Source organism: Seriola lalandi, unplaced genomic scaffold (genome assembly GCF_002814215.2).
Source record: "Seriola lalandi dorsalis isolate HSWRI2012SDOR001 ecotype SW California unplaced genomic scaffold, Sedor1 jcf7180002054333, whole genome shotgun sequence".
Classification (NCBI taxonomy): Eukaryota; Metazoa; Chordata; class Actinopteri; order Carangiformes; family Carangidae; genus Seriola; species Seriola lalandi.
The window spans coordinates 684,640-712,600 of NW_019524886.1; the positions used below are offsets into that span (position 1 = coordinate 684,640).

Below are 27,961 nucleotides of genomic sequence, written 5' to 3' on the forward strand. Positions count from 1 at the left end.
CTGATTATCATTGACTGGTCAAAGCAGGAAGTACAACACACATTCTGTAGTCCTCTTGATGATTTAACCAGCTCTTTATTTTTAAATGAAATGACTGATCAATAGACTTGTCCTTGTAAACACAGGTAATGCAGCAGCATCGGTTTCTTCACCAGTAACCCTCATAACCACTGTAACCAAAGTCTCTGTTGTAGTTGTAGCTCTGGTCCTGATGAGCCTCGTTCCACTGAAATGTAAATGACACAAAAGGACAATGTCAACAACAGGCTGTTGCTGTGTCACTAAACGTCTCACAAGCTGAGTTGAGGTTCAGAACGGACTCAACAAACCAGATACAGCTAGGCGTACCTTATAAACTGGCAACTGACTACATAATAAAGAAGAAATGGTAATTAACCTAATTAATCAGTCTACTCACTGCTGTGAAACTTGTACACAAACTCATTGGTCTATCTCTCTGTCAATCAACATATCAATAGCCCTGATCATTATAAGCAAAATGAGCTTGTAACCCCTCGTGTGTTTTTACACAATCCAATCGACATGTGAGCATCAAAGTTAAATTGTGTTTGATTCTGTTTAATGGGGAAAGAGGCTGTAAAGACTTCACTGAATAGTTTCCTCTGTTATGTAAATGATTAGCATTCTAATAGTTGACCCTAGTTGTAGTGACGGTTTGATTTGAGTAAAACCTGAGTAAAAGGATAAACCTTTGTTTATTTTATTTATTGATTATATTACCATAATCCCCACAGACATCACTGTTCAGCTGGGTTACTGTTCTGTAATGAGCTTTCATATTTGTCACCTGCTGAATTCTGAACAGTATACATTGCAAGTGAAACAGATGCAGTGACACAGGAAGAAGCAATGATGTTTAAGAGACCACGTGATTTTGTCCAACACAGGTTTAACCCCCAAAGAGAAATGATGTTACCGAGACGTTTGGCTTGTTTGGTGCATTGTGTTGCTGCAGGGTACTCACATATCTTGGGTGCTGTTTCCATGACTGCATGTTGAGTCTTGGGTCATTCCACCCTACAAAGGCAGAAATGAAAATCACGTCAACTATCATCTTAAAATACCAAGTCTCCCAAAAGACTGTCCATCATTTTTCATGCTGACCATTTATCTGAGTCCCCTGGATCCTATGCGATGGTGGAGGGCCGTAAGGGTGGGGTCTTTTCTTGTGAAGTCTGGGTTTCTTCTTCTCCTGTTTGGGGATGGGGGGGAGCAGCCTGCGAGCACAGTCTTTGTACTCCTGCAGCAGTGTCTGTGCCTGTTCCTGAGGCAGCTCGACATACTGCAGCTCCTCCAGCAGGTCAGTCTGCTGCTCTGGAAGACTGCAGCTCACTGGAGTCACAATTGAAGAGGCATTTACACAGAGCGTAATTCTTAGCCTGCAGTGAACTCATTTGAGCTGTTTCAGGTTTGTGTCTAATTGTCTGCGTTACCAGAGGCTCCAGTCTGTAGTGCAGTTCCACTCTCTCTAAATAGACTAATAAATAATAGAATAATTCAGTGAAAACTAGGGTTTCTGCAAGATTCTCAGAGTAAAATTTAACTGACTTTTTAATATCACATAGAACATACTTTGCATGGAAAGCCAGCTACTAAGCCCATCTCTCACCTCACAATGTGCTTGGAAAGAAGGGGCCAGTGTTGATGAGCACTGTAAAGACTTTTGTAAATTAAATTAAAAGACCTTTTAATAATTTCTAGGGCTTTTTTAAGGAAATCAAATTCAAAGCTTTTGAAGACTTTTTGAGAACTACAGATAGTCTGGAAAATGAATCAGTAATTCAGTCTGATTATCAGGCTAATCCACCTCTGTCCAGTCACTAAATTACACAGAATTACATAAGTACCTAATAAAGTTAAGTATCAGTTCTTGGTCTGTCATCATTAAACATCATTTCCTCATTTAACCCACTTCACACGGAGAGAAAGCAACAGAGAAACAGGAGAAAAGTTTCCATACCTAATGGAAAAGACTTTCAATCAACTGCCAACAGACGATTACCTCACTTCACAGTTCTGCAATGAGCCATCCTCTCATTAATCACTTAGATGTTAAATTTCCAATAAAACGTGCACAAGTCAGACCTTGGAGTTTAAGCATGGCCGTCTCTGGGATCTGCTCCTCATCACTCGTCTGCTGGTGTGACAGTCGTTTTTTCCACTCGTCTGCAGATGGAAAAACCACCACCACCCGCCGCCTGAAGCCTGTGAACAGCTGCAGCTTGTGACGGCGCGCCGAGAAGAGGATGTTGCACTGGAGAGACGATAAAGAGAGGAGGGTAAAATAACTGAGGGGGCAGAGTACAACATAATGGCTGGCCTGAATTAACCTACTGCTGTTATGTCCAAACATGTTTCAGTGCTTTAATTCCACATGCTTATGAGGACATGCACAGTGATGTCACTTTCATAGTCATGTGACACAGTAGCTGACATTCAGGTGCTTTGAGGTACGAAATTAAGAAAATGGTATGATGATAATAAGTAGATACATACAGGTCAGTTTCACAAGACAACAATGTGAATTAACAGAGTTTTCAGAGTTAAACTGATACATGTTTCGAAGCGAAGGGTTACCTGGTCCAGGATGTAGTTACCAGGAGTCTGAGCAGCCAACTTGATTAAATCAGTTAGACACTGAGAGGCCTGCCGCTGCCTGCTGTCCCTCTGTCCACCACTCTTCACACACACACACACACACACACACACAATGTATTTGGATCAGTTGATCAAAGGTTGAACATGATCTTTGAATGTGGATATAAAACATGAATAGAGAGACAAGAGGTTTGACTGACAATCATACATGCGAGCAGCTCCTCTGTACCCAGAAGCCTGTACTGTTTCTCTGGATGCTGCTTCATGTGAGTCCTGGCCCAGTGGCTCTTCCCAGAACCAGGAAGACCCACCATCAACAAAACCTGGAGGGAAGAAGAGAAACATCAATGTTTACAGGCTGTACTGTGCACACAAATAAAAATTCCTTAATGTGATAATGTGAATTTTGGTCATATTGTGCCATTCTGCCTTTCCATAATACACATAAAAATACTTTGGAGAAACCTTTTACAGCAACAGAATATTTTCATCCTTCAGAAATCCTTTTGGTGGACCTTACACACACATCCATTACACAACTTGTTCCACTTGTTTCCCTGATCATCCTTCTGAGTCTCCAATAGATAGAAATTATCTTGGAGCTCATTTCACTACAAAACTCAACTGTTAATCTGAGAATCTGCTGAACTCATGTCCAGTTATCTGTTGATTAAACCAAATTGTTTGAAACCTTACAAACTTTACTTTTTATCACCCTGATCACTTTACCTTCTCCTTTGTTTTGTTTATGTTAATGTTTTGTTTTCAAAAGGCTGAACAGGGCGGATGCATTTATATGTGTCTTTTGTATAAGTATTGACATTTTAATTAAATTTGTAAAAAAAAAAAAAAAAAAAATCCTTGCATGGAAACCCAACTATTAACCCATCTCTCACCTCACAATGTGTTCGGGAAGAAGGGGCCAATGTTGAGCGTACCCTCTGCCCAGCTGGTAGAGCTGCCAGCGGTGTAAAACCTGGAGGCCCAGGGTACCAGGGAGGAGTGGTGGGGTCCAGGAGCAGTCTGACTGAACAGCTCTTACAGAAGACGTGAGGGATGAGAGCACGACCCTGCAGCACAGAGGCGCCCAGGGAGAAGGCCACACCCATGAAACGACCGTTCTTATGGAATGAGAGCTGAACAGCACCATCTGTGGAGAAAGACTGTGGGGGTATAAAACACACAAACACACACACACTTAGATCAGAGAAACTCACCCTACAATTGTATTACAGAGATTATAGAGAGAAAAGTGTAACTCACAGCGTAACAGCCAATGATATCCCCCTCTGAGAACGGTTCTCCAAACTCCTCTTCCTTTCCATCTGATACTTTTTTACTGCACCCATCATAAGCAAAAGAGAGATCATCTTCACCTGGTGTGAGACAGATTGAAAACCAAGAGCATGTTACCATTAACGAGATATTAACAAGAACAAAAACAACTCCAGAAATGGGGCCTCAGTTCAACGGACTTATCCTGAGAAAGAGAATGAAATCCTCCTCACCCAGCAGCAGAGAGGTGTCGGCCACCGACCAGCCGACTCTCAGACCACAGGGTTCCATGACCTCTTGTTCCAACTTCCTGTCCAGCCTGACCTCAAAGCTCACCCTACCCTGCAGCACCCCATGGGTGAGCCTGGAGCCTGACCACAGTGAAGGGAACTGAGCCCAGAACCGTGGCTGCCCACAGGATCCATCAGGACCCACCTCAAAATGGATGTGACTGTCATCTGTGAGAAACAAAAAAGAAAGATTCAAAATACTGCTGTTATTGCTTTAATTTTTTTCCCCAAGAAACTACATATTTCATTTTTCTCCACCAGGAAGGTGGTGGGTGTTCTCCAAAGACTCACATGGATCTAGTCTAACTTTATCTTCATCCTTCTCCTGTACTTCTTCTCTGTCCACTGGAGGTTGTGGTGACTTGGCTCTGGTTGAGAGGAGATACACCATGAGGCATGCTGTTTTATAATACCCATTTCATAGAAAGATATAAAAACTCTCTCATGAGATATTCACAGCCCAAGTTTAGGAAAGTTTCACAATTTCTTTTCTAAAATTTGGGCACAGAATGTACTTGTAATCTGAACCTGAAGCCTTCATCTCCTCTGCAGCTGCTTTCTCACAATACTATTAACTACTGTGCAGCTTGCATTACCTTTTATATCGCATCTCCTCTTTGAACTCGTAGTAAGCTCTTCCCCTGCCCGTCTCCTCTGATGACAGAGCTCTGTCATCTCCGGGACCATCCACCTCTCCCCCCTCAGCCTGGCTCCCCCTCACAGGCTCTGACACAAACTCCGAGCAGTGTTGTAGTGTAGTTACACCGGCATCAGTCTCAGTCTGTGTACCGGCGTCTGTGTACTCCTTGGTGCTGTCTGGACTACATGGGGCAATGACACCCGCTTCAGTCGGTGGTGACGGGGACTGAGCGCGTGCCTCCACCGTCTCCGTCGCTGCTGAAGGTGTCGGTGAGCTGACACGTTGTAGTGTTACCTGTGTTTCACCGTGTCCCCCGGTGTGTCCGCTCTCTAAAGCAGACCACAGCCGGCCAACCAGCTCAGCTTTCAGTCCTTTACTGTCCAGCCCAACTTCTTGAAGTCTGAACCGTAGCTCCGCCACTTTTAACTTTTTGATATCCGTTAGCTTCATTGTTGCCGTGTGGCAATGGATTCAGTTGTTCTCTTATTCAAGTTGTGACTTCTTTAAGTGAAAACAATCCCCCAGAAAACTGTAGTAAAAGAGTAAATGTTCGGATCAAAACAACAGTTCAATATGGTGCCTCGGTTTGTGATTGGCCGCTTGGATTCGGAACACTTTACTTCACGCTTATAATTACTGGCAGGTTAAACACTCACAGGACTCGTTACTGCCACCAATGGAAAGAAATGATACTACACCTTTCGTTGAATCACGAGGATCCCCTTTTTTTAGGCTTTCTGACTATCTTTTTCTTTTTAATTTCATTAAAGCTGCAAGACTTAAAAGGAGGTGATGTCGTCACCTGTGTCTGTTTATTTGTCAGCAGGATTAAACAAAAAGCACTGAAATAATTTGCACCAAATTTGGTGGAGGGATGGGGCATGGGACAGGATAAAACAGTGGGGCAAGTCAGAATTATTTACTTTTAATCTTAATACTTTAAGTACATTTTGCTGATAATACAAGATTTTATTAAAACACTGCATGCTGAATTTCTTTGGGTTCCTGACTGTTATTTGGACAAAATGCAATGTCACCTTTGGCTTTGGGAACTTTTAATGGATGTTTTCATTATTTCCTTGGACTTTGGGAGGTTGTGATAGGCGTTTTTCACAATTTTTTAAAATTTAGATCAAACCATTAATCGAGGAAATAATTGGCAGATTAATCAATAATGTAAATAATCTTTAGTTGCAGTCATATTTTAAAATAAAAACTTTTCCGATATACTTTGTTCACTACTTATGAGTTAGGACAACATTCTTTTATAATGGGAAGCTCTTTATTCAATGAACAAGACAAATGCAAATACATGAATATGAATAAGCACAAACAGGTATAAGAGGTAAAAAGCAAGACCATTATCAGTTATAATACAAAAAACATTTCATATGTTACAATTCAATTCAAGTGACAATGCTGGCTCATCTCTACTTCAGATTTCTTGCTCCGCTGCCTGTGTGTCATTACAACCACTTGGGTCAAAGAGAAAAACCTTAAAAACAACTTAGAATCATTCGTTTAAAAAACTCTTCAATGACCCTTTTGCGCTCCACATAAATCCCTCTTAATTGGAAACTCTCACAGATCCTTGAAAGTTTACCTCCTAATTATTCTCTGCGGACTCTACACAGATCATTAGAGAAGAGTTCATTGCTTCATTAACGCCCTGAGAGCGGCTGTGTCCACACAAACAGCATCATAATAAAAATCGTCAAAAGAAGAGAGCAGGTCAGCAGCAATTTTTCTGTTGCGCAACAGAACATTCAGGTCATGCTCACACAGTGAGCCTGTTTCACGTACACGGTGGCTCAGTCACACTCTCACCACATGCTTCACAATAAAAGCGCCTCAGTACTAACATCTGAATATTACACTCAGAGCAAGTCAACAAATGTATTCTCCCTGATGAGGACACAACTGTGCAAAATGTCAAGACCCCAGCAGAACTGTAAACAACCATGCATATTAAATATATTGAAAACAGAATGTAGGATAAACACCACCTGGTTGTGTGTAGTGCCATACGTCTAATGCATGAATTCACAAAGTCAGGATCAGATGACAAAGATAAGCAATAGCTTCAAAGTAACACTGTGGTTGTTAGATCACTCATCATACAGATGCTTCAGCTATTCCAGTGTGTGTTTCATTGCATTTTTCTTCTTCTGTAAAATCCCTTTTATCCCAAGAAAGACTTGAGAATAGTCCCAGTTTGTGCCTCACATTTCCAGAATCCTTTAAGACTCTTCTAGCCACATAGATTAAAAAAAAAAATCAGTCGAATATGAATAGAAAATCCAGGAGTCACAACTGGGGAAATTATTTAAAAATCTTTTTTTATCATGCAGGGGACAGAATATTTTCCCATCCGGATGGTTAGAAGAATCTTTAAGAGTTTTAGAAATGGATTTTTGAGTGTTCAGGAAGGATCAATTCATATTTATCAGAATAATGGATGCTTAATTCTGTGACAAAAAATGTAATAAATACATAAGAGGTACAAACTAGTGCTAAGTCATGGTGTCACTATGAGGTGATGGGTACTTGAGTGAGGCAGTGTTATGTAATCTAAGTGATGTCGGGCCTGCTCAAACATCATATCATTATATAATATAGCCTGTTTGATACTGGATTTCTGAGGCAGATACTGATATTAGTATTCCAGATTTTCAGCTGACTACAGATTCTTAATTTGCAGAGAACAAACACCATAAAAACATTCTCATGAGTATTCCTCATATTTGGTTATCAAAGAATTTTGACCTTTTTTACAGTTGATACATAAACTTGCCACGGCTCTCTGGAAGTCAAACTACCTCAAAATGTCTTTGCCTGTTCTGTAATCTATCATTACTTATTGGCTGATACCAACTCCAATATGATTTATCACTCAGGCTCTATTATATAAGATGCAGAATTATATCAAAATATGATGATACCTTTAATATTATGTTGTAAACAATACGTAAAACTTTCACATTCTACATGCAGGATCAAGAACTGTCGAGTGGACATTATCAGTAGTGATAAGGGGAAAAATAGAGGTTTAAAACTTAATTTTTATAGTGTAACACCTAATATCACTACCTCATTCACTCTCAGTTAGACGAAGATGGTGGGTGTCGCTGGAGGATGTGGAGGTGAGGGGGAGCTGCTGACAGATGTACTGTGTCCCAGCAGCAGCTCCTTCTCTCGGGGAAGACAAGGCCCGCTGATGTGCTGGCTGTGGGAGTGGTAGAGCCGAAGGAAAGCCAGGATGGACTGAGCCAGCCACAGAGCCGTCACACACCACAGAGACGCCTGAGGACACAAGGTGTGACTGAGTCCGTCTTACAGTTAACTGACACAAAGAAAACTTCAAAATAAACCAAAGAGCTACTGTATGTGCACACTAAGTAAAGGCTTGGGATGCTAGTGTGTGTCTGTGTCTGCAGAACTGCAAGTTTTTCAGTGACAACAAATCAGCACCTTAGTTGTCGTGAACCTTGAGCATCTTCACTGCATTACCATATATCAAAAGAAACAAAAGAACGGAACGACATAATGAGGAGCGAGAACAATCGAACCAGGGAAACCTGGTGTCATTTGAAAGGCCTCATTAAGAAATAAGTTCCTTCAAAATTTCCTTATAGTAGTAGGATGTACTTTACATGGATGAACATTTCAGAATATATGAGTCAGACAATAATTCAATTGTTGTTTAATTGTGGCTGTGCTAATTATTGTACCACACCTATCATTCAATTTGTTTTATCATTGAATCTGTGTACTGACTTACATAGTGAAGGTAAGACCTATTGAATGTTAATAAAATAAAACATTATATGGACAGAAAATCCCAGCATCATGCCTCAGCATTTTAGAACTACATTAAAGAAAAAAAAATTCACAAATACATTGTCCGATTCAGGCTACTGGAATAGAGGCTAGGTTGAAAAGTGGGTGTGACCTTGGCTATCCATTGTGCACAATGTGTATGTTTGTGTGCAATTGTAAGCACTCCTACCTGTGCCAGATTGAGCTCTGTGTAGAAGAAGGAAGTATCCACATCCAGGTAAAGTGGAACAGACTGGGACTCTGCACAGCTAAACACAAAAAAACATGAGGGAATGAAAGAAGATTCCCAGCCACACTCACAATATGGTAACAAATATTAATGTAATACAGAAGCTTTTACCTAGTTAGTGTTGTTACAATTAGTCGGTTAATCAATTAGTTGATCGAGACAACAATAATCAGTAAGTATTATAATAATCAATTTCAGTTTTTTTTTTAAAGCAAATATGTCAAAGTTTCTCTGGTCTTCTTAGTCGTCTATGACAGTTGAGTTCTGGACTGATTATTGGACAAAACCAGAAATTTGAAAACATCACTTTGGACCATCTTGTTGCCAAATCACTCCTGCAACATTTACAGTATGATGATCCACCAGGACAGTATCAAAGAGGTTTAGTACAAGACTTCTTACCTGTATGTGCGTGTGTTGTCATCAGTCACTGTGTCACACCATGAGACCAGACCCAGAGACAAGATGACACTGGCCCCTCCAGACAGGAAGAGCACACACACACTCAGCAGCACCGTCAGGAAGGACGAAAACAAGGTGCTGAGCAGAAACACACAATACAGATATTAGACACACTGTGCAAACAACAAACAGACACTAATTATCAATGAATCCGTTGATAAGTTTCTTGATTAAGCGACTAGCTGATTGGTCTATAAAATGTTAGAAAACTGTGAAAAATCCCCATCACAAAAAAAGCCAAATCCCAAGGTGACATCTGCATCAAAACTTTAGTGGGTATTAGCGCACCAATGACTTATCATTTTGACTATGAAATGCAAATAAATTGTGATTAAGTGCATGTTGATATGTGAGTGATAAAATGAAATGATACTACATTTTCTGTCGGTTAGTATCAAAGAACAATCAATTAGTGTACCCACCATTTTTATGATTTTTATGAGCGATGAATTGTTTGTATCATTTTTGAGCAAAAATGCTACAAAATTCTCTGGTTCCTGCTTTTCAGTGAGGATTTACTTTTCTTTGTCTTTACTTTTCTTTGTCTCATAATTAACTGAATATGATTGGGCTTTGGGCTGTTAGTTGGGTGAAACAAGGAATCTGAAGACATCACCCTTTGGGCTGAGAATTATTAATATGCACATAATTACAATTAATTTTCATTTCATAGACAAAACATTGCAAACCCCACTAAAGCTGCAACTACTACTATATTAGTTCAATGCTTGCAGCAAATACCACTGCCGCAGTATGTAGAATTAGGTCGGTAGTACAGTCATCATATCAGTAATAGTAATCAACAATGCAGCCACCGTCATTAGTGTTACCTCTATAATAACTGCGTGTATATTTGTGGTGGAAGATGCATTCAGATAATAGTTTAGTAAGATTTAGATTATTTCCTTCTGAAATGTAGTGGAATATAACATAACAGGGAAATGCTCAAGTAAAGTAAGTACCTCAAAGCTGTACTTATGTAAAGTACTTGAGTATATGTACTACTGTGCTTCCCACCTCTGTGTAAATATGTTGTTTATGTTGTGTCAGCGAACTCACTCGTCATGTCGTCCGTGCAGATAAAAGAGGCACCTCCAGCCCTGCGCTGCACCGTACAGCACCGTGAAAATACCGACAAATGTGGCGAACTGGCAGGCTGCCGGTGGACCCCACTGCTGCACCACCAGGTGAGAGATGTCTCCGGGCTGCCCTGTCAGCTCGGCCCGGTCCTCGGTCCTCCAGTAGCCGGTGGAGAAGAGTGCGCAGCGGCCTTTAAAAGCGGAGCCATTGAGAGCCATGGGGACGACCACCAGCAAGCCCGCCACGATCGACAGGGCGTGAACCGCACAGTGGGCCAGCAACAATCTCCGGTCCAGCTCCATATCAGAAGTCAAACTAAACTAAACGGTGAAAGTATTCACGCTGTTTAAAAAAAAAGTATGAAGCTATATCAGCACATCCCTGTTTATGTCCCATATAACGGTTCACCGTGGTGGTGGGTATTTAAAGAAGTAAGGGCGGGGACCGACTCCTCCGTTACACAACAGAAGAGGAGCCGAGAGGTCTCACTCCGCAGCTATCTCCAGGAACTAGAAAGAAAGAAGAAGATTCATCATAATTATTGTCATCATTACATAATAATAAGTTGTAACATTATCAATAAAACTCAATTTATTTGATAGATTTGCAAAATTCAGAATTCATGTCCCCTCTTGATTACATCAGAATATAAGAATAGAACAATAGTATATTAAATCCAGAATATTATGATATTACCATAGTTAACTAATCCTGTTTAATGCATTTAAATTCCAAATATGGGCACTTGTATGATCCACAGATCAGTTTCAATAGTGAGGTCCCTTTTGAATCACTGGCATGATAGGCAGATCTAGTTGTCATTAGCTGAAAGCTTTCCAGTGGCAAACCTGGAGGACAGCTCCCTTTTCAATTACTGCTCGGCTAATTTTGAGCAGAGTGATATATCTGTTTATACAAGCCATCGTTTGGACTACAAATTCCTCCACTAGTGACGTAGTCGCGAGGACCTGACGTCTGTTTTCACCAGCTGGCCTCTTTATATCAGCTCACGCAGAAGAGGATTTAATCAACCTGCAGATTGATGTGTGGATGATCTCACTGATGAAAACTCTGATCAGTTACATTTAAGGCCTGACAGCAGTCAGAACTCACTGCAAAAAAAAACTAAATGAACATTAAAAAAGGCTAATTAGTTAACCAGCTTTCTTGTACTTTAACTTGTACAATTAAATCATGAACTAAACATTTGGACTTTCTCTCTGGTTGCTCACGTTAATGTTGTGTTTTATAATCCTGATTACATACAGCGACTCATCTGTAACAAGCAATGTTTTCCCACCCCAGCATCCCAGGGAATCATGCTGGTTTCACTGCTAACACAGACATACTGGGTCACCATGTGAGTCCAATTTCCAGCTAAAGAATCTGGTAGGACAGAATAGCAAAGGTGCTCTGGGTTTAGAGGACCACAACTGACCATGGTACTGGAGAGAACACGGGTCCACACTGCATTTTAAGTCTTTTAAATTTGGATGTCACAGTTTAGGAGAGAGGAATGTGAGGTGGAGCTGGGGTGAAATTCTTCTCTGTAGGAGAGACACTGGTATCCACTCATTACGCCCCACCCCCTTCATCCTACTGATAAACAACAGTTGGTGAAGCTTTAATGCATATTCTTCTAAAATTATATGGAGATGTCTTCTGTTTTCACAATGTTGCAGACCAGAGCACTCAAAATTACAGAGTGAAGTACACAACACAAACTGTGCAACTGAGAGTGGCTGAAAAAAAACATAAATTCAGGAGCAGTCAGAGGTGTGGTCGAAGCCACCACCCCTTGGATCTGTGTTTATCAGCTTCTGAAAAAGCTTCTCACTTTGACTGGTCGTTCTTTCGTGTCCCCTCCACCAGAGTCAGAGGGTTCGAGGTAGTTGGCCTATTAGCATGATAGGTGGATTACTAAACAAGACCAAAGACTCTGTAAACTATGTATTGGAAAGTCAATCAAATTACTACAAAGCCAGAAGCAAAATAACCACAGAGAGATGCATATACCGTGCAGAAAAAGATGCAAAAGAACCACAAAGAAATGAAAAACAAATACACACAGAAAGAAAATTACCACAAATGACACATCTCATACAGGAGGTGTGGGAGGCCTTTTACATATCGGTTTTCAGGACCTTATTACCTCATGGTCCATCCATGAGTATAGGCTATTTAGTGTAACAAATAGCAGCTGTTTATTGATATTATTTAGTTTTATTTAGCTTTATTACACTGAATAAACAATGTAACCACTGATAATGTAGAGTTTAGTAATGCCAAGAACCACAGCCCAAGTCTACTAACAAAATTACACTATGTGGAACAGTTGTGAAAATCATGACCATATCAATCATGAAATATGCAAAAATTGGGCAAATTGATGAAGCAAGTACAAACAAGTTAAAGGTCACCCTCAAGTTGACCTTAATGGGAAATTTACTGCAAGCCAAGTTTTCCAGATTGAATTAACACAGAACTGACTAAACATGATGTCTGTTTAACAAAAGGGAGTCTCATGAGGTTGTTATCATAGGTTGTTATATAGGGCAGGCAGCCATTTTAGAACAAGGCCAATACACATAGCTGTATCAAAAAAGTCAGCTGAGAAGTAAGGAATAGTGGATTGAGTTGAATTGTTAACAACCTGTCAATTGATGGATTTTTTAATAGATTATATTACTTTATGTTAGGTTAATATGATTTGTATTTATTAATACAAATGCACATAACTGTGCAATTTACATGGCCTTTGGTCAGTTTATTACATAATAATTTGTGATGGCTTTACAGTTGGTTGGGTTTTTTTCTGTACTGAGTTAACTTTTTCAGAGCAGTCAGCACTACAGAGGTCAATGTGGACTTAACTGTGGATCACTTTTCATTGCTTTGATACAAAATGCATTGAATCAATGCATTGATCAATGTTTTTTAAAAATATGTGAATTTTTTTCTCACCCAAGTCAACCACAACCAAAACACAACAACACAAAATTACTATACAGTAGATTGCAATTTGTTACATTCTGTTACATCTATATCAAAAGAAAAATAAAAAATAAAAATCCTATCTACCCCAGAAAACTATCTACCTATTTTCAATACATGATGACGTTTAATGTTTAAAGATTTCCGCTGTACTATCAAATTTTTTTAATGTATTCATTTCGAAACCAGTTTCTCTACATGTTCATCTACCAAACTGTATATATTTATCTGTCTCCTTATAATTTGTCTAATTAAACGATTTAACGACAGTTGATCTCAAAAACATGATATTTGTTTCCAAACGAAAATGCCGAAACCCGGGATCGAACCAGGGACCTTTAGATCTTCAGTCTAACGCTCTCCCAACTGAGCTATTTCGGCGGTGAACGTAACAAGATGTACATGCCAGATTTAATTACACACTAATACTGACAACAACTGTGAATAATAGTTTTTAGTAATTAGCGAGGGGCGCATAAATGGTGACAAAGCCCTAGCCGGTAATTGGGGTAACTTTGTGTCTACATGGTTCTTGGTCTGCAGGACGTTACCCTACATGATGACGTAACTTCACACCCACATTCAGCGAGCGCAGAGGCTGATGGGAAGAAAGGTCAAGAATCACAAGCTGTTGAAGACACGGATCTAGTGCTGCGACAAAGATTATCTAATACTCCAGGTAAAAGTAGTCTGTTGTTTTAAATGAGACCTGTACGCTTTGCTGCTAACAATACCGCAAAATTACAATACGCTATCGCACGGTTTTGTGTGACTCGGCCGCCGATACAGCACTCTGGCTCAATAGCTAACGTTAGCTGGCTAGCAGCTGCATTGTTATTGTTTTCGCTTTATTTTGGGGCATTATATACACACCTCACAGAGGTTCCTCAGCCGAGACAGGGGCCTGGACTACCTGAGTGATGGTTTTCTGTCCGTCCCGGGACAATGGATGAGAAATCCAGCAGCAGCAGCCACCACCGGCTTCTGATCGTCCTTCTCATGGCGTTGCTCTTTGGCGTCATGATGATCCAGTACGTGTGTCCGAGCAGGTCTGAGTGCCAGATGCTGCACCAGCTGGGATCCTGGTTGAAGGTCGGTGGCACAACTGGTTCCCACAGCAGTGGCAATGAAGTCCAAGATGGGCTCTTAAAGGATCCGTACATTGCAGAAGACGGCGCTCTGGTCCGCTTTGTCCCTCGCTTCAACTTCACCAAAGCCGATTTAAATCGTGTTGTAGACTTCAACATCAAAGGGGATGATGTTATAGTTTTTTTGCACATTCAAAAAACCGGTGGCACGACGTTTGGTCGACACCTGGTGCGGAATATTCAGCTGGAGAGGCCGTGCGAGTGCCACGCAGGTCAGAAGAAATGTACCTGTTACCGGCCAGGTAAAAAGGAAACCTGGCTCTTTTCACGATTCTCCACCGGCTGGAGCTGCGGGCTTCATGCGGACTGGACTGAGCTGACCAGTTGTGTCCCGTCACGCATGGACTCACGAGAGGCTCCCAAGAACCTGCCCAGGTTGGTGACTTCACATTTCTCTTAATAATGATTATGTAACTGCACAAATGTATAGAATGCAGGGATGTACCAAGGTGTAAACTAATATGTAATACAAGTCAAAACGTTTGTGGAACAGTTTACCCTGGCCCGTTTGACCTGGTTTTAACACGATCTCTGAGTAGAGAGATTTTATTTTATTTTTTTAAATCTACATAAAAATTGTGTGTGTGTATTATGTCAACTTAAACCTACTACACAAGTGCTTGTCCACACAGCAAATAAATAGTCCACATAATTGCAGGACTTCTCAGTTTCTTTTTGTAATTTTTGTCATATCAGAACCAACTGAATATGAATCAGTTTCTAGTATTTAACACCTCCTTCTCTGCTTAGTCTACCTATTAAATAATTGAAAAGAATATTGAACACATAAATTGCAATGACTTAGTTTAGTTTAGTTACTTAATTACTTTATTGCAGACCTAACGTCCTCTTTTTCTTTCCAGAAGGAACTATTATTATATAACTATCTTAAGAGACCCAGTGTCACGCTACTTGAGCGAGTGGCGTCATGTGCAGCGTGGTGCCACATGGAAAGCCTCCTTACATGTGTGTGATGGACGTTCACCAACACTGTCTGAGCTACCAAGCTGCTACTCAGGAGACGACTGGTCAGGTTGCTCCCTGCAGGAGTTCATGGACTGCCCCTACAACCTGGCCAACAACCGGCAGACCCGCATGCTGGCTGACCTCAGCCTGGTGGGGTGCTACAACGTCTCTGGTACGAGTGAGGAAGAGCGCTGGGCAGTACTTCTGGAGAGTGCTAAACGTAACCTTCGGGGAATGGCCTTCTTTGGGCTAACTGAGTACCAGCGTAAGACTCAGTACCTGTTTGAGCGAACCTTCAACTTGGAGTTCATTGCACCCTTCACACAGCTCAATGGCACACGTGCCTCCAGTGTTGACGTACCTCCTGAGACGCAACACAGAATCCGCCAGCTAAACCAGTGGGACGTAGAGCTATATGAGTACGCCCGTGACCTTTTCCTGCAGCGTTTCCAGGTGGCGAGGCAGCAGGAGCGCAGGCAGGCCAGAGAGAGGCGGCAGCAGGAGAGGAGGCGGCTCCGTGGACGGCTCACAACAAAGCAAGGGAGGCAGCTGAAGCCCACAGAAACACCTCATCAACATGACAGCCACTCTGTAGTAAGTGAGGAGCAGCAGAGGGAGAAGGCTGGTGAAGACAGTGTGGAGTCAGAAATGCTTCTCCCAGAGTGGTGGGATCTGGATGAGAATAGTACCATTGAGGACTACATGGACAACGTTGAACAGTGGTAGTTACGGGAACAAGCAGTAGGGTCTTAATACTAAGTGTGCCAAGTTCTGCCTTGTCTGTTGTTAATTAATCCAAGTTAATTTTAGTATTTGCCTTCCACTATGATTTTTGTCACTATGAACTGTTTTAAAATGACACATTTATTTATTGATACCAATTGTATTTCTTTGCCACAACTGACATTCATAATGGATACATTTTCTTGACAAGAAAAAGGCTGCTCTAGTTACCCGATATTCCATACCTTTTAGTGTTCACACAAGCCTTCTAGACTGTTCTCCTGGCTTTTAAACACATCTGAAAACTTGTGATGTAGCTTGAAATGAGGGTAAATAATTTTCTTTGTCAAAAGGAACAATGTGACACTTGTTTCTATTTAAAATATGCTACTGTTTGTGATTAACAATCTATATGTTTGCCAGATTGTTGTCTTGTATGAAATATGTACATTTTGAAATGTACCTGTGTTTTTAAGTGTCTCTTAAGTTACGGAGGAGAATGGAATTTTCATAGATACCTCAATGTGTTGCATTAACTGCTAATGTTGTAAAATTACTGAATGTGTCCCAAGTCTTTATATAAAATCCTTTTACATTTACCGAACTGTTGTTCTATTCTTGCCACACAGATATCTTCTTATTGTAAATGTTCTTTTGTCTGATCATGTGCAGAAAAGACTGCAAGCTTTTGTGTTGCGCTTGCAAGCCTCTGGAACACCAGCAGGGAGTGCTGAAGTACTTTTAATGAAATCTAAAGTTACTGAATGGGGATACTGAGGTGATAGTTGACATCACAGCTTATTCTTAAATTTGGTTGGGTAGGATTTGAACCATTTATAAGTCTGATCCTCAAAGGATTTAATAGAGGGATCAGATTTGACAGCTGCGCCTTAATTTTGAAGAATTATTCTGCAATGTAGTGAAAATGCTTAAAATTTTATAGAGGTTATTGGATTGTTAATAGCTGGGATTATTTTATCAGTAGAGTTGTATTGCCAGAAATGGTTGAAGGATTATAACATTTTGTATATGGTCTTAATTGTTTACATTATACTAAATTATGAAAACTAAATTTCAGTCTATGTTTAAATTGGGATTACAGCATGAGAAAAGTGAATCGTGTACAGATTTGTTATACATTTTTTGTTACAATTAGAAATTGATGTTATTAACCAGTAACAGAGCCATTGATTATAGCTTTAAACCCTCTACACAATAAATTAGAAAGTGGTACTCATTGTCCAAATTGTCAAAGAAGTGATTGCTGGTTTTATTGTGAAAAACCATACGGCGACCGGAAATACTGAGTCGGTATAAAAGCAACGTCCTAGCATCAGGTAGAATAACTGAAGAGCGCTCCTGTACTGTCATATTTTGACTGACATTTATATGTAAATACTAAAAATAACTATGTACTGATTTAATGTGTTTTAAAATGTTAAAAGATCGAGAAACACAGAAACCCCCGTCTTTGTTTACATGTATTCTGAACGGTTGCTGAAATGTTCAATTACGCGGACGTTAAGTTTAAAATTTTGACTGTTAGTTAACGTTGGCTGTTGCAAAACGTTAACTTTAACGGGTCATTTTAGCCCAACCGCTATCCTGATGCAACGCCTTTAAGTTTAATCTTTAAAACGGCAGCACGTACTTTGACTAACATAATGGCTGAATCTTTTGACTCTCGTTTGTTCTACCAGGTTGGCACAAGGCGACATATGATGTATATATACCTCATAAACTGTACCTACCTGCGACGTCTTCACGGCAGCCTACCTTTTTGTCGTGACTCTCATTTCCACCAATGCTAATGATGCTATCTTATAAACGTAAGCAAACACACACGCCCTCTCTGCCAACTCCTCCCTCACCATTTTGCCCTGCCTCTGATTTTTTTTTGAATCTGTCATTCTGCTGTGTTGCAGCCGAGCATATTTAGTTGCAGCTAACATTTCAGCTGCAAGCTAGACCCCTCGCCTCTTTCTTTCTTTCAGTTCGCGACGGCAACACGTTTTTCTTACCTGCTACGATTTTATTATGTCTAGCTAGCGATAACGCGCTTTTTCTTTTTCTTCTTTCACTTCCAGGTAATGCTGAGTGTACACTAGACCAGCAACGCGCCTTTGTGGAAAATAACCACCAAATAAACATTTTAACCGACGTTCATTTAGGAGAAAACATTTGAGTCTCAATCCGATTGGACTACAAACAGGTAAGAGGCTGAGCATGTCTGGCGCAGTTGACTTTGCAGCAATATTAATGCTACCTGACGCATTTAAATAACTAAGGTTAGCCGTGAATTTTATATTTCATCCATATCAGTTAAAATGCTTCTTACAGTCTGCCTGTTGCACAGAAGCTCAAAGCCGCCTTTGTTATTCTTAATAAGGGCGTAATTGTTGTGTTACACATGGGCAAAACTGTAACAGTATTCACATTTAACATGCACTGGGCAGGTCTGCTGAGAGCTGGCGGCCATGCTCTGTAAAGATGTAAATAATGCTGTAAGCAGCTGTCATATTTTAGTCTGGTATCTGCACACAAGGTTTTGATTGAATGCAATATTTTGGGGATTTTATTGGATGGCTTTTGATATCATGCCAGAGAGGGAAGAGCAAAAAAAAAAATCTATGTTAAATTACTTTCTGGGTCACTCAGTTCACTGTAATAGTGGGTTTAAATCTGTTAAGTGAGGGGCACTTGCAGCTTGCCCCCTGGTTATCTATGTATGTGTGCAGGATTTTGCAGACAATATTAATGCATGTGTGCAATCAGTGCAGGGGTTTGAGTTTTGTCCTTGGTTTACCTTTAAGGGGTCAGACACTCGAGCCACCATGCTGTGTTGTCACTACTTGCCAACACACATTGTATGCATTTACAGTGGATGTATTGCCAACATCATGTCTTAGTTAACAATACAGCCAGTCATGACAAGTTCACACTCCCTCCAGGCTGTAGACTCACCACCAGTGGAGCTTGTTTTTCTTTACTTAATATAAACACAGATAAACTGACACACACTCACACTATAGTTATGAGGACACTTGTTGGCATAATACCTACCCCAAACTATTACCCTAACCCGAGTCTAGACCTAATGCCAACCTTATTCTTAAAACCCAATCTTAACCCTAAAACAGCCATTTTAAGTTGTGAGAATTTGCCAGAATGTCTGAGGAATGACAAAATGTCCTCACAACAATGGGTTTGAACTAAAATTTGTCCACACAACCATAGAAAGACGTGTATACACACACAAAAAGACACAAGCATACAGTCATATTTCCCGCATAACCTGTTTTCATTTCCCCTCTGACACAGACAACTGCCTGGGACGCTCCATATTTTATGGTACAAATAAAACCATTCACTAACAATGTAGCAGCAATAACAAATCAAAAATATTTAGCTGACAATGCATTATTGGCTCAGCTATAATATGTACTGCTTTTCCACACAGTTGACTTTCATTATTTCACTACAGGGATGTGAAACCCCCAAGCTGAAACCAGTATTACAGCAAGTAAAATGAATTCTACACTTCATTCAGTCTTTTCTAAAGTAAAACTGTTAAGTGCAACACCCAAGTTATGCTGCATCATTCCAAGTATTCATGCTTTGTGTAGTTTATATGGTCCTGTATGATGGAATAGGCTTGTTGTATGCTTGCTTGAATGGGAGCTGTGGTGCTTTAATGAGCTGAAAGGATTATTGATACTTAACCTAATTACTTTGCTCCCTCCCTTCAGGCTGCTGGCTTTCACTCTCACTGTGATTTATGGTTCTTTCACCTTGTGCTTTTTAATCAATCACCTGGTCATTGATGTTATCCTGTTTCGCACTTGACCTTGTCACAGCTCTCAGAAGAGTTGTCTGTTTAGTGAACTGTAGCACATCAGCGATCAGAGTTGTGTTTTCACAACTTCAGTATTTGTTATTAAACTACCTGTGCTTCTGAAATTGGAATTCACCAGACCTTCGAGAATGGGGAAACTCCACATTAAAAAAATATTCCCACAGGAAACACCACAGATTCTCGTGTGAAACCAAACTGACACAAAGATCTGAGCTCAAGTGTTTTTTCCAGTGTGTAAATACTAAAATCCCTCACTGGCTTTCCCCAGTCTGTGAAAACTGAAGTCCACAGTTTTAGGGTCCTTTTGTCCCCTCTGGAGACCCACTGTATAAGCCTATAACACTTCACATTCCCATTTTACACATTGGCACAATAATCTAAAACAATTCACCAAGTGTAACAGTAGAGCAAGCTTAAATTCCTACTTTTAGTGCTTGAAATTCAATTGAATTTTCTACTTTTTTTCAGCACTTTCACTTGAGCTGACACTTCCCCTAAAGCCAGTGCTCACACTTAAACTGACACTGTCAGCTCTTCCATTTTAATTGTCATGTCAATATAATACTTCCAGTGTTTGCATTTAGGCTGTCGCTTCAGCCCAAATAAAATCAGTATCTCAACTATTTCAAATATTTCAACTGCAAATGTTAATTTTTCTCAAATTTTCCAGCAAATGTGAGGTGTTAACCCATAATGCCTCACATTCCCAATTAATGCAGAGCAGTTCACAAGTTCACCAGTGGGGCAAGCTTAAATTTCTACGTAACATTTAAACTTGCTTTTAATTCAGCTGAAAGGTTAACTCTTCTCTGCATTTTCACTCCAGCTAATGTCAAATTTACCCAGGACTCATGTCATTTCAACTTTTTAAAACACAGTAATTGTATTTCACTTACCACTTCCAACATTTCAGCTATTTCCAGTATTTCTAGTTTTTTGTAGCGAGCACACTTCCTGTATTACCCTGTAACACTTAACATTCCCATTTATTGCATTTGCTCATTGCTCTTAATTTAGAGGAATTCAAAATAAATGCAACAGCAGAGCAAGCTGAAACTTCAAAACTGCCATCAGCCACTGGCAGATAATCACACAAGGCACTTAAAATATCCCCCTGCCTATAGAATGATTGTGCAAAAGAAAGGACTAAAAAAAAAAAAAAAAAGATCTAAAATTAGAAATAAAAGGGATATATTTTCCTCACAAGTGTTATTGTGTAACACTGCTTTCCACTGAATCCATGTCTGACATTTTCCAGTTTTATTGGTATAAAGCTGTCTGTGAGTGTGAGCAGATAAGGTGCAGGGCAGTCTGTCTAGGTGGCATACAGCCTACTCACCAGCCATAATGCAGACGTCAGAGCTCTGGTGAAGGTTACACGGTCGGTAGCCCTTTGGTGCACTGTGTTTGATGAGGGACGCAGTGCGCTGGAGTCAACAGCAGCCAGCCCCATCTGTCCTCCTATACTTTCCCACATCCTGTTCCACCCACATGTTGACCCCCACCTACTGACTACTGACTGCTGGAGCCCCTCTTCTCCCTGCAGACACCTGGAAGACAGGCAGCAGCATAAGGGCTGTTATAACTGGGGCAGTCTATATTTATTCACCATTCTGCATCCCTGCATTTGACTGTTTACTGTAAAGGTCGTACAAGTTCAAGTAGACCAAAATTATGTACAGAATGTAGACTCTTTAATACAGCTGGATTTAAGATTAAGTGGGAATACAGTTTCGACTTTTGGTGGCATTTCTAAATAGATCTGTGAATTAGAGCTGAAACAATGTGTTCATTAATTTATAAGTTGATTGACAGAAAATTAATTGGTGGCTATTTCATCAAATATAAAATTTTCTTCTGGTTGTCGCCTCTGAAATGTGAGGATTTGCTACATTTACTTTATGATTTATCTTGTGATATTAGATTTAAAATCTTGATTTTGAGATCTTGGTCAGACGAAAGAAGCAACTTGGATTCATTACAGTGGGCTCTGAGAAATTCTGACCGGACATTATGAGTAATTGATTCATCAAGAAATAATGAGAATATTTACCAGTACTGGCAAAAATCTGCAACAATTTTGGTATTTTGGATTAATTGTTTTCATTTAATTGATTAAGTGTTTTCTTTAAGCAAAAATAACAAACATTCACTGGTTCCAGCTTCTCCAATTTGAGGATTTGCTGCTTTTCTTTGTCATATATCACAGTAAACTGAATATTTTGAGGTTTTGGACAGCTGGTTGATTGAACAAGCTATTTGAATACGTCTCCTTTAGCTTATAATAGGAAATTAGAACAGGCATTTTTATATTAATATTATTAATATATTAATTGTTAATTTACTATCCTAACAACATTTAATTGTGTGCTTTAATCCATTCATCAGACTTGCAAGTCACTGAGATAGCTGTGTTGTGTGGGCTGCAACTGCACAGTAATGCAGCCTCAAGCATGTGGCATCAAAACCTTGTCTTTTGAACAGTTCTTGATCAATATTTAGCTATAACAGTCCTTCAAGCAAAACTTCTACATCTTTCTTTTTTTCACTCCTATCATTTCTTCATCTGCACCTTAATTAGTTGCTCCTCGGCTGTTTGCTAAGGTCTTGTATCTTCTGGCCTCCTATGCTTTATCTCTGCTGTGGTAGGTAGTGGTGTGCAATATTTCAGCTTGGCAGTAAATGTCTGAAGGATCTTTTTTTCTAAAGAGTGCTATCTTTAAAAAAAAAAAAAGACTTCTGATGACAGCACATCAAACATAAAATAAATGCAATTAGGCATATTGTTGTTAATACACACATTTCATGTGACTGTTTTGGTACATTTTGGGAAACTGTGGTTATATTTGTTGGGTTTTTTAAAAGTTTGTGACGTCTTCAAAGACGGTCATCTGTATGTTTTTTATCCTGAACCCTGAATGTTAGGTAACTATGCAATGTACTGTTGGATTGACCCCTGGTGGTTATATTTGCCTTCTGCTGGTGCTGAATCATTTATCAACTAATGACAGATTAGTCACAAGGTGTACTTTCACAGTGGAGTCATCAAAACTCTTGGTGGGCTGACTGCTTTTTAAACACGCTCGAGTCATGGCTCTATGGATGTCGGTCTGTCAGTCTGCTTTGGTCTAGATTGAAATATCTCTGCAACTTTCAAATGGATTGCCATGAAATTTTCATTGTCCTCAGACATTTTAATCCCAATTACCCTTATGACCCCCTGACTTTTCATCTAGCGCCACCCGCAAGACAGAGTTTTTACTCAGAGTTTTTACTCTGACTTGCTCTGATATCCTGTGGAATATCTACTCGATAGACTGGCACAAAATTTGGTACATTCATAACATTCATGGTTCCCAGATGTTGAATCACATCGACTTTGGTGATCTCCAGACGGTTCCTCTTGTGCTAACATGCAGTTCATATTTTTGTTTTTTATTTTTTGCATTTATTGAAGCTTGATTGACGAGAATATAGATAAGTTAGATACGATAGATAAGTTACACAGTTAACTATGTGTCAGAGCATATTTTAGCCCATACAAAATCACTACATGTCCAAATAAGGATATTCTTCATGGGACCACAGCACCTATCCATACGTGTGTGAAGATTCTGTTGGGTACCAAATCCTCAACATTGAATCATGTTCCCCTAAGACATGTTGTATATTTCATGCAATACTTTACCACGGTAGCCTATCCTGGAGCTGGAGGGCCCCTGTGTTATGACTGTTCACTCCCTCTCCCGGAGGCTCGGTCCATCATATCTTTATGACCTTGGTTGCTCATGGCAACTGCTTCTGTGGAATGGGCCAGCTTGACTCTATCAGTGTCTTCACAGTTATCCATGAGACAGACAATGAACTATTGCTTTTAGGGCTTACTTGTAAGTGACCTGTGAAAACGTTGCCTAATACTACTACTAATACTACTACTACTAAAGACCTAAGAGAAGGAAAAATTCCTTAACAGCTACGAAATATGGTACACACATTCATGACTTCCTCAGGATGAACTGTAATAACTTTGATGATCCCCTGGCTTTTCCTCTAGAGTCACCATCGGATCAAAATTGGATTATGTCCAGTACTTTGGTTTATGACCAAATACCTGCAAAACACATGACATTCCCATCAGCTTCAGCCGTATTTTTCTGTTCTAATTAGCAAATATTTGCATGTTAACGCGCAAAACATCAGCATGTTGGCATGCTGAAATTAATATTTTGCCAAAAGTGCTTAAGTATAGTTGATAGTCAATCCTTAGTAGGAACTTTGTACTGTGAGTCATCTGTCCATATTCATGTCCCTACATTTCTGCATTCGGGAATAAAGAGGCTGCAACCACTTATGAGTAACTAATTAATAAAAACATACTTGCTGTCTTGTCTGAATGTCTGATTTACTTAATTACTTATAGCTCTCACAGGTCGCTCTGTCTGTTCATGAACATGTTGTAACAAACACAACCCCCAAGTTGGCATGTCACATTTAACCTACTTACACATTATGCCATGGCATGATTTCTCTATTTTTAACTGTCCCCATTGTCTTCCAGTAGCCGTAAAGGCCCTGATAGAGGCCAGAGGCAAAAGCTAACAAGGAAAGGCTTGGTTAAACAGTTGGTGAAATTTTCCAGGAGGGTGAAACTCCTGGAAAGCATGTATCAGTGATAGGTCATTGCTGTGCATATTCAAAGGTACAGGATGCAGTATAAACTGGAATGGCTTTGGAGGAGAGCCAGTTCAGCTGCGTAGCTTTCCAAGAATGGTTGTAATGGCAACTGTGCGCCATTTGGTGTCTGGTGTGGCAATAGCGAGGAGAGGAAGTGTGGAGCGTTGCTGAGGAGCATTTTGATGATGCGGGTTGCATATTGCTGAGCTGCGTCGTCAGGGCGTGCGTAAGCAAGAGCGTTTGACACTGATGTGGTCGTGAATGCAGGACAGGCAAAGCTGCAGGAGGAGTGCTTGTCTCGTCCCCCCAGAGAAAAGTTTCTATCGATCTGTAGGTAGGCTGGGAGGAGGAGGAGGAGGAGGAGGCATAATGGTTAAGCAAGCAAAGCAATTGCTGTACCTGCTCATCTCTCATTCCTGCCTCTTTTTTTGGGGTTGGGATGTGTCTTTGTTCTTGTGTTTGAAGGTGGGTGTATCAATTCAGTTCCCACCTCCCCCTTATCCCTCCTTCTCCCACTCCACTGCAGTGTGCTCCTACTGGGCTGTCTAGCTGCATGCTCTCATATACACACACACACACCACACACTCGTTCCCTCACACTCTCCCCCCCGTCGCTTCCTCCGTCTGTGTCTGCCGCCATCAGACACAGGGACTGATAATATCTTCTCCAACCCCCCTCTCCTCCTTCTATTTTTTTCTACTCCTCCTCTCCTGCATCTCGCCTATTGTTTATTCACTTTGTGCATTCATGTACCGCCATGTATCATAAAGGGTAGCCCTCCTTTCTCTTTAATATCTCTCACATCCAAAATGCAGTTTGGACTTTGCCTTCCCCTGTGAAGCTAAATTGTAGTTTCTCCTCTGTGTGTATCTTTATTGAGCCACCTCACTGATTGTTATCTGTATTCAGTTAGTGTCCGGACACGTCACTCTGCTTCCTCACAGCACGCGTCTTCCTTGCATCACACTGCAGTATAATCCACTGATTGAATAAGACATAACTTACTCCTCCTTGTCTGTGAGGAAACAAAGCTGTTTGGAGTCAGCTCAGAGTTGTTGTACAGTTTGAATATTACCATGTGGCTCAGCCATGACTGTGCTGTACCAGTGAAAAAAGCCTGGGAGGAACAAGGACGGGCTCTGTGGAGGGAGGAGCTGCTGTGGAAACTGCCCTGTCATTGGTTGGTGATGTGTACTGCCTGCCTGCAAAAGTTTTCCCGATTGGCTGTTGCTCTGCATTGAGCACAGCAGCTGCAGTTGTGAAGAACTACCTCTTCTCTTTCCACCCTGTCTCTCTCTTTCCTGCTTCTTCCCTTCACATTAATAACTGTCTGGGAATCACTGGTGTCGACCACACGTGCCACTTCAAGGACACCGCTTTTCACAGTATATTGCAGCATGATTCATATCAAGTTAGTCAATTACTTTCTGCTCCGTGGACCTCAGGGGAGTTGAAGTGACGTCTCTGTCCTGCCTGCAATCTCCCTCCATCCCCTCTCTCCCTCTCCCTCTCCCTCTCTCTCTCTTGTATCACTTAATCAAGACATAGCTTGCCCTTTGCCGTTCATTGCTGCCTCCCTCCCTCCCGTATGCTCTGCTCCCGTATTTGTTTGTCCTCGCTTTATTCTCTTTGGCGCTTTCCCTTCCACCCTCCTGCCTCGTGGTCCTCATCACCCTCCGTTTAAACAAGCTCCACACGAGGTTGTAGCTTTACATTAACAACGTTTTCTCTTCAACAGGCTGCTGGTTTGTTAATGCCTTGGATTAATGTTTGCCCTTCTGTTTTTACAGTCCACAGCAAGACAACAAGCAAGGACATGCAGAAGAGAGGTCAGTGAGGAGGATGACAACAGAAGAATAAAGGATGGCGAAGGAGGGATGAGAAAGAGACTGAAGTAAGAGGAGGAAGTAGAACTCTGAAGTGCCTACTGCGAGGGGTTGTCTGCTGCTGCTGTCTGACTTTGCTGGATGAGAGCAGGACGGGGCTCAGTGTGTGTTTGGCCTTGAATGGAGGCTACATTTTATCCAGACAGCCACAGAGTCATCCATCCCATGTTGCTGAGCTGCAGTCCCCACATACCCTGAGCTGGGCTGCCACCTCGTCTCATCAGCGCAAGGAAACCATCCCTATAAGGTTCTGCTTTTTTGTTCTACAGAAATCTTCCTTTTCAGGCTCTTGAAACATAATTAGCTCTACAGAGACTGCCATAGCCTTGGCCATGTTGACTTGAATGTAACGGTGACTTAGGGTGGGTGTCAGTTGATTCAGGTGAAGGCACAGATGCTCAGCGACATATCCAAGCACTCTAGAGTGATGTCCTCAGAGTAGTCTCTGTTTTTTCTCTTTTTTTTGAGACAGAGCTGGCCTCTGCTCACAACCAAGCCCCTCTATCTCACCCCAGTGAAACCTCAGCTGCCACATTTCCCAGGAAAAACTAATAAACATCCCCCAAAATACTTCGACTAAAAGGACTCGCTGCCTGTTTGTGCTGAAGGAAAACTGAATATATTTTTTGCTTCTGTTCTTCCTCTCTGTTTTGCTGGGGATTCTTTTTCTTGCATCACTATTAGTCACCCTTGCACTCATCAGACAGTTTTCCGTCCATCTATCCCCACCACTGTTCCGTGTTTGTGAGCGTCTCTGATGGCTGTCAGCATGACCATGGGACGGGACACCAAATGGCTGACCCTGGAAGTGTGTCGTGAGTTTCAGAGAGGTACCTGCTCAAGGTCTGATGCAGAGTGCAAGTTTGCCCACCCTTCCCGGAGCTGCCATGTGGAGAATGGCCGAGTCATCGCCTGCTTTGACTCACTGAAGGTAACAATGCAACAGACATTTCACTCACCACCAGTCCTTGCCATATTATATCCTGTTTGTTTAGACACATGCATTATGGTTAATGTCAGGGTAGTTAGTTCCTTTTGGTTCTGCGTAGTATTGTATAAATACTGAAGTTAAGGTGGTGCCCGCTTATTTAACACTTAAACACAAACACACCCACATATAGGCCCACACACACAAACCACAGTTCCCTGTAGTGTTTTATACTGGAGGTGGTCTTTGTTTCAGTCGAAGTGGCCCAGATTTAAGGAAACAACAGAGGTTGTATTTCACATATCAAAAGCCATATATTTAATGAGTGTGACCATGGTTAGCGGTGTCAT

General features: G+C 40.9%; 4 protein-coding genes and 1 non-coding gene across 9 annotated transcripts in view; 2 read left to right on the forward strand and 3 right to left on the reverse strand.

Moving 5' to 3' along the window:
• Positions 1-55: 55 nt before the first annotated feature.
• Positions 56-5,413, reverse strand: LOC111655786 (heterogeneous nuclear ribonucleoprotein U-like protein 2). The gene is made up of 11 exons (XM_023407300.2): positions 4,781-5,413; positions 4,476-4,552; positions 4,128-4,352; positions 3,883-3,995; positions 3,516-3,782; positions 2,820-2,942; positions 2,599-2,700; positions 2,107-2,275; positions 1,126-1,353; positions 986-1,038; positions 56-226 (listed from the first exon to the last, which is right to left on the reverse strand). The coding sequence occupies exons 1-11, from the start codon at positions 5,272-5,274 to the stop codon at positions 149-151; spliced, it is 1,929 nt and encodes a 642-aa protein (XP_023263068.1). The 5' UTR covers positions 5,275-5,413; the 3' UTR covers positions 56-148.
• A 671-nt stretch (positions 5,414-6,084) lies between these two features.
• Positions 6,085-14,436, reverse strand: LOC111655821 (transmembrane protein 179). The gene is made up of 5 exons (XM_023407349.2): positions 14,303-14,436; positions 10,415-10,944; positions 9,296-9,433; positions 8,834-8,912; positions 6,085-8,127 (listed from the first exon to the last, which is right to left on the reverse strand). The coding sequence occupies exons 2-5, from the start codon at positions 10,735-10,737 to the stop codon at positions 7,930-7,932; spliced, it is 738 nt and encodes a 245-aa protein (XP_023263117.1). The 5' UTR covers positions 10,738-10,944; positions 14,303-14,436; the 3' UTR covers positions 6,085-7,929.
• trnaf-gaa (transfer RNA phenylalanine (anticodon GAA)) lies at positions 13,738-13,810 on the reverse strand. Its single transcript has one exon. It is a non-coding gene; the product is annotated as a tRNA-Phe (tRNA).
• On the forward strand, positions 14,375-16,865 carry hs6st2 (heparan sulfate 6-O-sulfotransferase 2). Its single transcript, XM_023407348.2, has 2 exons — positions 14,375-14,952; positions 15,441-16,865. The coding sequence occupies exons 1-2, from the start codon at positions 14,375-14,377 to the stop codon at positions 16,267-16,269; spliced, it is 1,407 nt and encodes a 468-aa protein (XP_023263116.1). The 3' UTR covers positions 16,270-16,865.
• A 1,310-nt stretch (positions 16,866-18,175) lies between these two features.
• The window catches only part of mbnl3 (muscleblind-like splicing regulator 3), a 32,595-nt gene continuing 22,809 nt past the window's right edge, over positions 18,176-27,961 (forward strand). For 3 of the 5 annotated variants that reach the window (XM_023407341.2, XM_023407337.2, XM_087174272.1), the window contains exons 1-2: positions 18,176-18,478; positions 26,588-27,614. In XM_023407341.2, the coding sequence (XP_023263109.1) occupies positions 27,441-27,614 (174 nt within the window). In that variant the 5' untranslated portion in view covers positions 18,176-18,478; positions 26,588-27,440. Of the gene's footprint in view, positions 18,479-26,100; positions 26,498-26,587; positions 27,615-27,961 lie in introns of those variants that run through there. The other 2 variants (XM_087174269.1, XM_087174270.1) reach the window with 2 other exon arrangements.